This window comes from Pongo abelii, chromosome 16 (genome assembly GCF_028885655.2).
Source record: "Pongo abelii isolate AG06213 chromosome 16, NHGRI_mPonAbe1-v2.0_pri, whole genome shotgun sequence".
In the NCBI taxonomy this organism is placed as follows: Eukaryota; Metazoa; Chordata; class Mammalia; order Primates; family Hominidae; genus Pongo; species Pongo abelii.
Genome location: NC_072001.2, coordinates 13914498 through 13924610, shown reverse-complemented (window position 1 = coordinate 13924610; position 10113 = coordinate 13914498). Strand labels below are relative to the sequence as shown.

Sequence of the window (10113 nt, the reverse complement as noted above, 5' to 3'; positions counted from 1 at the left end):
CAGCATGGCCGTTTCATACCTCATTTGCCTGCAGAACCCTAAATATAAAGTTAAACCTGTGCTGGTGAGGTGAGCGGTATATGGGATGGTGTCATGCTTCCATCCCACCTCAGCCTTAGAGGTGACCTACATCTGAGCTGGCCTGGTATGTGAGCTCAGGTTAATTAGAGTTCCTTGCCAAGCCAAGCAGCACAGGGTTATAGTAAATAAATGAACACAAATAGATCTTCATTAGTTTTATTTCTATAACCTTTTGATCTGATGTCACGTTAGATTTTGTCACAACTGGATTTAGTGGAAGCAGGGGAATCAAGTTCACTATTTTCTGAAACACACAAAAAAGGGATGGGAACAATGACTTAGAACTAAGATTGCTCATAAAAGACCATCAGAAAGATCCCTAAACAAAAGCTAAATAGTTACAGTTAATGGTAACTGGCAAGGGATTTAATGCATTTGCTGGTATTAAGTTTCTTATGGAATGAATGAATAAACCCAGCAGCATTTTATGACACAGCTGCCAGAACATCCCATAGAAAAACAATTTTGTAAGAACGTGATGGCAACAATCAGCAGCCAGTATTCTCAAGAGTTCCTAATTACCAAAAGCATATACAATTTTAGTTCTAGAAAAATAAGTCAATTTTATAAAATTAAGCTTTTAGATTGAAAAGCACCCCCTTTAACAGGTACAGAGATACTGAAAAATAGTCCCTAAAAATCTCACTAAATAGTTTATGGAGAGAAAGGCATGCCATGTTGAGTTACGGAGTGTAGCGCGTGCCCTCAGCTGCTGGCGAGGGACTGGTGGATGGGCGGCTGGAAGCAGCGCACGTGCTCCACTGGCGTGCCCTCCCCGTCGCCCGACTTCAGGTACTTATCCAGGATGGTGATGATCTCATCATTGAGAATCTGGAACTTGCGAATTCTCTCCACCATCTTCTTCAAAGGCTACAACCATGAAAGTTAGGATGTTTTACTATTAACACTTGAACATTTTATTCTTCATGTTTCAAAATGTCAGGATTCTTATATTTTCTCAGAAAAATAATAGCAAACGGAATTGACACACATACTGTTCGTTTTCTTTTTTTAAGATAGGGTCTCACTCTGACGCCCAGGCTGGAGTGCAGTGGCATGATAATGGCTCACTGTAGCCTCAAGAGATCCTCCCACCTCAGCCTCCCGAGTAGCTGCGACCACAGGCGTGCACCACCACACGCAGCTAATTTTTAAATTTATTTTTGTAAAGACAAGGTCTTATTATGTTGTCCAGGATGGTCTTGAACTCCTGAGCTCAAGCAATCCTCCTCTGCCTCAGCCTCCCAAACTGTTGGGATTACAGGTATGAGCCAGAACTCTCAGCCACATACCATCTCTTTAATGCAACAGTTGGAAGCATGAATATATCTTGAATTTAGAATCCCTCTGTTGGCTTCATGCTGCTGTAGATTCATTCATGCGCACAATTGATAGGCCTATTCCTTCCACATCGGCAATTAAGAACCTACTGTCTGCTCAAAGCTGGGGATCTCCAGATGAAGATGATGCAGTCAGTGGAGAAAGGCCAGTCAACTAACACAAGTTTTAGACTTCCAGTTTGGAAATACTATGACGGGATACTCTGACAGACCCTCCTGCTACCACAGGAATAAAGAACACGAATAAAGAACATACACACAAACAAAACGCTTTGAAAAGCTGGTTCTGCCTATGCAGGTGGTAAGGGGGAAGCCAGGGCCTCCTCAGGGGCAGATGTCAACGGCAGCAGTGGGGTGAGGAGCAGCCCGGGCATAAGCAAGCAGGACCACACCGAAGACTCCCCCAATGGAGCCAGGAACCTCCAATTCGGCTAAAGTGCCCTGAGTTGGTAGCACCCCCTAGAGATGGGCAAATACAAATTCACATCTTGGGGGAAAGCAATCTAAATTAACTCCAATTAAATAAAGACTCCCAAATGCCCAAGGAAACAGCAAAGTTTTAAATACCTCCAAGGCCTTCAGATACTAGAAGGAAAACATACAGAATATAGAATACATGAATTGGATAAAGAAATAAGAGATGGAAAAAGTTCAGTTAAGACAAAACTGTCAGTTACCAAGAAGATCTGAAGAAGCTAACTGAACTTTAAATAAAGTGCACTAATAATATTTTCAGAGTAAAAGCTCAGCAGATTAGAGCTGAAGTAAACAAGTTAACTAAGACACATGAAGACCGTATCTGGATACAGCTCTGGGAGCCCTGGAAATGGAGGAGTGGGAGGTAGAAGGGCCCCTGAGAGAGGCCCATGACCTGGAGCCTGTGACTGCATTGCCTCCAACCGACGGGGCCTGGGCAGGTGTGGCTAAGACTGTGGACTGTAGGACAGGGAGAGAATCGGGGTTGTCCAGTGGGCTCAATATAGTCACGGTCAGGGAATGTTCTCTGGCCGGAGGCAGGAGACATGGCAGAAGACTAGAGGCTGGGACTGCCCAACCCACCATTGCCGGAGGGGGCCACTTGGAAAGCATGAGAAGGAAGGGGGACCCAGTCCTACAGCTGCAAGGAGTAATTCAGGCAACTGTGCATAAGCTTGAAGGCCTCCAGGGTGAACACAGCACCTCGGACACTGGCTCCGTGAGATTGAGCAGAGGACCCAGCTCTGCCTGGCTGAACTCAGGCATCTGACTTAGAGAATTGTGAGATAATCAATGGTATTTAAACTGCCAAGCCTGTGGTGATTTGTTGTCATGGAAGCAATAGAAAACTCATACAACAGGGCTGGGCGCACCTGTAATCCTAGCACTTTAGGAGGTGGGCGGATCACCTTATGCCAGGAGTTCAAGATCAGCCTGGCCAACATGGTGAAACCCCGTCTCTACTAAAAATACAAAATTACAAAATACAAAAATTAGCCGGGCGTGGTGGCAGGCACCTGTAATCCCAGCTACTCGGGAGGCTGAGGCAGAAGAATCGCTTGAACCCGGGCAGCAGAGATTGCAGTGAGCCAAGATCGTGCCATTGCACCCCAACCTGGGCAACAAGAGTGAAACTGTCTCAAAAAAAAGAAAAAAGAAAACTGATACAACAAAGGGATGTGGAGAATAGAATGAGAAGGTCTAACAGAAGTCCTGAATGGCAAGAATAGGGAGAACGGAAAGGAGGCTGAAATATTTCAAAGATAATGGCTGAGTATTTTCCAGAATTCAACTATGAGGGATCCATAAAGCAACAAAGACAAAAGGCCTTTAAAGCAGCCAAGAAAGCACAGACTTCCAGGGGCCCAAAGACTGGAATAGTTGCCAATATTCTGACAATGCAGATCCTCTAAGACTGGAAGTAAATCTAAGTACCTTGAGAAGGAAAATGGAACAATGAGTATTTTCTCTGCCAGACTGCTTTACTGGCCAATTATATTTAGATTCATTTTGGGAACAAAAAGAAAGTTTCTGTTGGTGGCACCTTACGTACTAGGATGAAAAACATTCCCAGAAACAAGAACTTGTAACACAGAGAAAGTATGCTTTTGCAAAAGGTCCACAGATGGTGCGAGATTTTCATCCACATACCACATTTTTAATAATCTCATCTTTGCCATCATGTTTCTGGACTTTAAGTAGATGGTAGCAGAAATCCAGCACAGCAAAACGCCGCTGCTGCCCAAGAAGTACGATGATCATACAGCCAGCCCAGTGTAGCCCATCACCAAAGCACTGCCTAGAAACAAGAAGCAGAAACAGAATGGGAGACGAGTGATACGTTATGAAGTCTTTTCTCAGTCTGTCTCCAGATGTCAGTGACCAAGCCATCTGCATTACTGTCTGTGCCTACACAGTCACCTTCCACAGCCAGGAAGAGAATGCCGGGCAGCAGGTGGCTGTTCCCTGGTTTTGGTAAATACCTTTTTTGGGCTCTTCTGGTGTGCTGCTTCCTATCCCTTTTTAGATCATACCCCTCTGTGATGAATGACCCTACGGACCTCCCACCTAGAAAAATGCACGCCTAACGTGCATACAATTGCCGTGGGTTCAGAGACTCCCTGAATACTAGAGTCCTGAGTCAGCTCTTCGGCATCAAGTAAGAATCCCCACTATAGGAGGCTTCAAAGCCGCTCAGTGAATTTCTGGTCCACTTCCTGAGCAGGGCTGGCTGCTTGTTAGCCTAACACCCCTCTCCTGCCCCACAGCTCCTCCCCTCCCCTGGGGCTTTGTCCTGCTCTCAGGACACACTTACTCGACTGTGAACTCGTGTGTCCCCACGGGAATGCAGTAGACAAACTGCATGGCACTCCACAGTCTGTGAAACTCCACACACTCGTCCACGTGCATGACCCCATTGCTGGGCAGAGGCCCGCGCCAGATGGGGTCATCCAGAAAGCTCCGGATCCGTGTCAGGATGACCTCAAACATGGACAGGCCGCAGCAGAGGCGCTCCTTTGTCAGCAGGTCCCCCTCTCTTGCGATGGCAATTTGCTGCAGAAAGGACAAGCAGTGGAATGCTGTGGGCCTCCAGGCATCCAGTTACTCCACATCCTCTATGTCTCTTTTCTCTTGAGACAGGGTCTTGCTCTGCTGCCTAGGCTGGAGTGCAGTGGCACAATCACAGCTCGCTACAGCCTTGACTTCCCGGGCTCAAGCAACCAGGTGCATGCCACCACACCTGGATAATTTTTGTATTTTTTGTAGAGATGGGGTTTCGCCATGTTGCCCAGGCTGGTCTTGAACTCCTGTCTTGGCCTCCCAAAATGCTGGGATGACAGGAATGAACCACGGTGCCCAGCCCTGGAAAAATGTTTTGGGTGAAGTGGGTCTACTGGCAGCTACTGTGGAGGCCAGGGATGCTGCTAACCATCCTACAATGCACAGGGCACCCCAGCCCCCACCATAGAGTTATCTGGTCCAAAATGGCTAAGAAACCCTGACTTAGCATAAGCAGCTGGATCACTGTAGAACTCTACCCTGACACCTTGCCTCCTGGCCTAATTTCTTCTGTTCTTAAACACCTATTCTTCTGTTCTTAAACAGCCTTCTTCATGAAGGGCTGGACAGTGAAAGTGATGTCTTCTGTGTAAGTCTTATGTGCCAGGTGAGGTGCTAAGCCCTTTCCAGGCGTGAGCTCATCTGAATCCCCCCACCACCCCGGGAAGCAGTCCTGGTGCACACCCCACTTGCAACACTGAGGCCTGAGCGGCCGCGTAGCCGCTGGACTTCACGATGCCTTCCAGTCTGGCTCCCAACCAGGCCACCTGGCCTGGCATGGATGCCCAGCTTGCAACAGCCACAGCCATCACGGCACACGTTACCTGAGGGGTCCCCAGTCTTTCAATCAGTGGGACAAGATGCAGCGGAGCGTACTTTGATTCTAGTCTTTTCATTTTGGCATCAAGTCTCTCCCCCTCTGCAGTAGAAAAAATATTTTACTATATTCTGCTCCTTTGTATGAAATGGTAATGGCAAAGGTTTACATTTGTTTAAAAAACAAAAGATTTTTAAGTTAACATTATGGATACAGATTCTCTTTGAAAATTATTTTACAGAAAATTATTTTACAGTTCTGTAAAATTTAATATTTTAATTCAAACCGGCAGAACCGATTTTCTGCTCAATATTCACTTTTCATTTATTGAATATTCCAAATGTAATCGAAAGCAGAAAATGGCACAGTGAGCCTGTACCCATCATCCGCTACAATTATCAACTCATGGCCACTCTGCTTGTTATATACCCAACTCCCCCTGCTCCCATGCTATTGATATTTGGAAGCAATTCTAAGACATCATATCATCGCAGCTCTATTTCTCAATCTTCATTTAACTAGGTTCTGTACACTCCTCATTACCCCTGGGTATGACTGAACAGGCGCCAAACCCACAGTCTGCACTGGTCCTTAGCTCTCCGGCTGCACAGAGTGGGCACCACCCCCACAGAGGGCAGTCTGGACTCCCTGGTAGGGGTCAGCAGGCTCACCTTTCACGTGGACTCGCGGCAAGATGTTCTGGAAGGGAGCCGCGTGCAGCAGGTCACACACTTCTTCCAAAGACTGGAGCAGAGAAAGAGAAGGTCACGCTAGGAAGGGTATCTCGCCACAGAGAGTGATCTGGTGCTGAAAACAAAGAACCTCTTTGCCTTTTAGCATAAAATAAACTCTAAGTAGCCTGTCAAGAGATTTCTGGGATGATGGAAATGCTTCTGTCTGTCCTGTCCATTCCGGCAGCTGCCAGCCATGCATGCCTGTTAAGTACTTGGAATGTGGCTTGGCACTTGAGGAACTGAATTTTATTTTTAGTTACATTTAATTAATGTAAATATAGACACAGGTAAGACCCAGTGTTGAATGTGTGCTCTGTTTTCCAGGATTTACCAGTCTAAAAGCTCTCGCCCCATCCTTCCCTGCTAATTTGCTACCAGGCTCTTAAGAACCACAGTTTATGACAAGATCCCACCACACTGACAGAAGGAAGGGGTGTCTCCTGCAAACAACATGGGAAATGGAAGGAGTAGGGGTGGCCTACCCTGGTGTCCACATCCACTCATTCCCTACAGAGCCCAAAACAAAGTTCTGGGCCATCATGCCGAACTACTCTTGGGTCACAGGCTCCTTTACAGAGGTAATAAAAACGACACAAGGTCCATTCTCCAGAATAATGTATATATAGAGAGAAAATGTACCTCCAGGATGATGAGGACAGCAGAACCCCCCAAATCCACCAACAACCCAAAGATGGTCAAAAATTGAGCAACTGCTGTTCATCTTTAGAGGTAAGGGCTCTTAGGCCACCAGGAAGGGCCTCTTCAGACCACAGTGCGCTCACCACCCCCACGGAGCAGGCAGAAGATGAGGGAGCCTTCAGTGCCTCCTACCCCACAGCCATGCTGAAATCTTAAAGTCCCATAGGAGTAAAAGAAATGATTAAACAAACAGCTATCAGAAAATCAAGAAATACTGACAATGAGATTTAAACTTCTGAGGACCTCCCAGAGATGATGGCAAAACTAAGACCAAGAGGAAGAAAAGCAGACTTTTCCATACTCATCAACGTCAATCCAGTGCCAGACGCCGGCCAGACACCATCTGCTCCGCTTCTCTTTCCCTGTTTCTAATGCAGCATCGCACTCCATCCAGAAGCCAACAGAGGGCCAACTGTTGCCATGACAATGCACAGAAACCATGCCTTTAAGCTAAGAGATTGTCCCAGTAAATTCTGTCCTGCCTGCTTCAAACTCTTGTGGTTCTATAATTATTTATGTCCATGAGTCCTGGCACGGACATAAATAATTACAGAACCACAAGAGTTTGTTTATGTAAAGAATGTCAGGTCGGGGCAGTGGCTCATGTGTGTAATCCCAGCACTTTGGGAGGGCGAGGCGGGCAGATCACCTGAGGTCAGGAGTTCGAGACCAGCCTGACCAACATGGAGAAACCTCATCTCCACTAAAAATACAAAATTAGCCGGATGGTGGTGCATGCCTGTAATCCCAGCTACTCGGGAGACTGAGGCAGGAGAATCACTTGAACCCAGGAGGTAGAGGTTGTGGTGAGTCGAGATTGTGCCACTGCACTCCAGCCTGGGCAACAAGAGCGAAACTCCAGTCTTAAAAAAAAAAAGAAAATGATATAAAGAAAAGCTTTTGACACTATCTTATTTCCAAAAAGGGCAGCTGGACAGAAGAGAAACCAGCCCTAAGGGGTCCCTGACACTATCTCAATCAATTCCACAAGGCTGTCTCCCCATTAGGAAAGCTTGGGTCTCACCTCCCTGACCTGAGGCCAATGACCAGACAGGTATCCTCAGCCTTGGACATATATATACGGAGGCTATGGTTTGGATGTGGTTTGTCCTTGCCAAAACTCATGATGAAATTTAATTGCCAATGTAGCAGTGTTGGAAGGTGGTCTGTTTGAGAGGTGATGGATTTCTTACAGGACTGGGTCAGTTCTCCCACAACTGGGTTAGTTTTTGTGGGAATGGATGAGTTCCTGCGAGAGCAGGTTGTTGTAAGCAAGGCTGCCTCTCATGTTTGTTCTCTTGGCAACACCCGCTTCCCCTTCTCTGTTCCCTGGGAGCTGAAGTAGCATGAGACCCTGACAGATGGGCTGCCTCATCTTGGACTTCCTAGCCTCCAGAGTCATGAGCCAAATAAACTCCTTTTCTTTATAAATTACTCAGTCTCAAGCACTGCCACAGCAACACAAAACGGACTAAGATAGCAGATGAGATAGGGCGCACCTTATGCTGTAAGTTCAGGAAAAGTCGCCCATAAAAGGAATATTCCTGTATTAAATATTTAAATTCATAACGAGAGATTATACTTAAAGAGATGCTTCCTAACATATCTGGTTTTTAACAATTCACAATTATTTGGGGAACATGTCCTTAGAGCAGGGCCACCCTGGACACTGGCTTCTTGCTGGCCTGAGACACTGGTGGGTTCTCCATCTTGTGCCACTCACACTCACAGTGGTGAAGGGAGCATGGGAGAAGATGCTACTTGGGGTCCCTGCTGAGCCTGTGGGTGGCTGGGACAATGAAGGCCTGGGGCTGCTGCAGTCTCTCTTTGAAACCACCTGGAGAGGGTCTGCCTAGGAGTGCAGGCATAGAGGGAGCTGAAGATGCAGGTCTGATGGAGGCTGTCAGCTCCCAGGCGTGTCACCCCTCACCTGGGACTCCCCTGACATGTGAGCCAACACATTCTCTTTCACTGCACAGGCTGGTGTGAGGTGGCTGCTCAGTCCCCAGAGGCCTGACAGTCTGACAGCAATGCCCTAAGCTGTGTACAGACCACCCTCTCCCTGTTCTTCCCAAACACAACTCTGCCTTTGCAAAGCTACCAGAGACCTAAAGACGAGAGATTGCTTTGGGAAACAACATAGGAAAGGCCTCCCCAGGCAGCTCTGGAGACGCAGTGCCGTTCCCATGCACAAGCCAATACGCTTCGCCAGGGCATGTGGTGAACCAATCCCAAAACAGGGCAGAGCAAAGAGCCCTGAGGAGGGAACATGCTGAAGAAGAAGGAGCAAGTCAGGGAACGCGGCAAGTGGGGACTCGAGAGTCATGTTAAGAGCAACGATGAGCAAGACAACGTGCTATGATGTCAGAGACAGACACCTGGACCAGCGGGATGTGGCAGAAAGCCAGGAGACAGGCCAGTGTGCCCATGAAAAGCTGGCAGACGGCAGGGGACACCACCGGTCAGCAACGGGAGGAGGAGCCTTTCAGCCACTAAAGGAGGGACAACTGAGTCTCCACAGAGAGAAAGAAGCTTCCTCTGCCTCTCACATTATACACAAAGACCAACTCCAGAAGGATTACAAACTTCCATGCAGAAGGCACAGCTTAAAAATCTTTAGATGAGAATGTAAAGGAATGTCTTCATGACTCCAAGGCAGGGAAGACATCTTTAAAAAGACACTGAAAGTTCCATGTGCAGATGGTAGATTAAAAAAAAAATAAGTGCTCATCATTTAAAGAAAAGGCTACATCCAAATTAAGAGCATTTTATCAAAAATCACCCCTATCAGAGTGAAAAGGTAAGCCACAAATGGGAGAAGAATTTACAATATGTGCAGCACATAAAGAGTCTACACAGAATGAGCTGTAGAAAAATAGGCAAAAGAGGCCAGGCGCGGTGGCTCACGCCTGTAATCCCAGCACTTTGGGAGGCCAAGGCGAGTGGATCACTAAGTCAGGAGTTGGAGGCCAGCCTGGCTAACATGGTGAAATCCCGTCTCTACTAAAAATACAAAAAATTAGCCGGGTGTGGTGGCGGGCGCCTGGAGTCCCAGCTACTTCGGAGGCTGAGGCAGGAGAATGGCGTGAACCCGGGAGGTGGAGCTTGCAGTGAGCCAAGATGGCGCCACTGCACTCCAGCCTGGGAGACAGAGCAAGACTCCGTCTCAAAAAAAAAAACATAGGCAAAAGAACTCAATGGGGCATTTCACAGGAAAAGAAACAAGACCCAACGAATGAACAGAGATGCCCACCTCGTTAGTCACAACGGAAGGCAGGTGAAGGCCACCTGAGATTCCATTTCCCACTGGCTTTCCCAGCCCAGGTGGTTATAAACTGAGCTGCTGTGATGTACAGGACAGAGGGACAGCCAGACAGCACCGCAAAAAGGCGGCCAGTCGAAAACG

General features: G+C 47.3%; 1 protein-coding gene across 5 annotated transcripts in view; it reads right to left on the bottom strand.

Annotated features, from left to right (window-relative positions):
- Positions 1-221: 221 nt before the first annotated feature.
- The window catches only part of CYFIP1 (cytoplasmic FMR1 interacting protein 1), a 112913-nt gene continuing 103021 nt past the window's right edge, over positions 222-10113 (bottom strand). For all 5 annotated transcript variants that reach the window (XM_024232941.3, XM_054531957.1, XM_054531960.1 and 2 more), the window contains exons 27-31: positions 5946-6018; positions 5282-5376; positions 4213-4451; positions 3549-3696; positions 222-951 (exon numbers count right to left, since the gene is read on the bottom strand). In XM_024232941.3, the coding sequence (XP_024088709.1) occupies positions 787-951; positions 3549-3696; positions 4213-4451; positions 5282-5376; positions 5946-6018 (720 nt within the window). In that variant the 3' untranslated portion in view covers positions 222-786. The remainder of the gene's footprint in view (positions 952-3548; positions 3697-4212; positions 4452-5281; positions 5377-5945; positions 6019-10113) is intronic.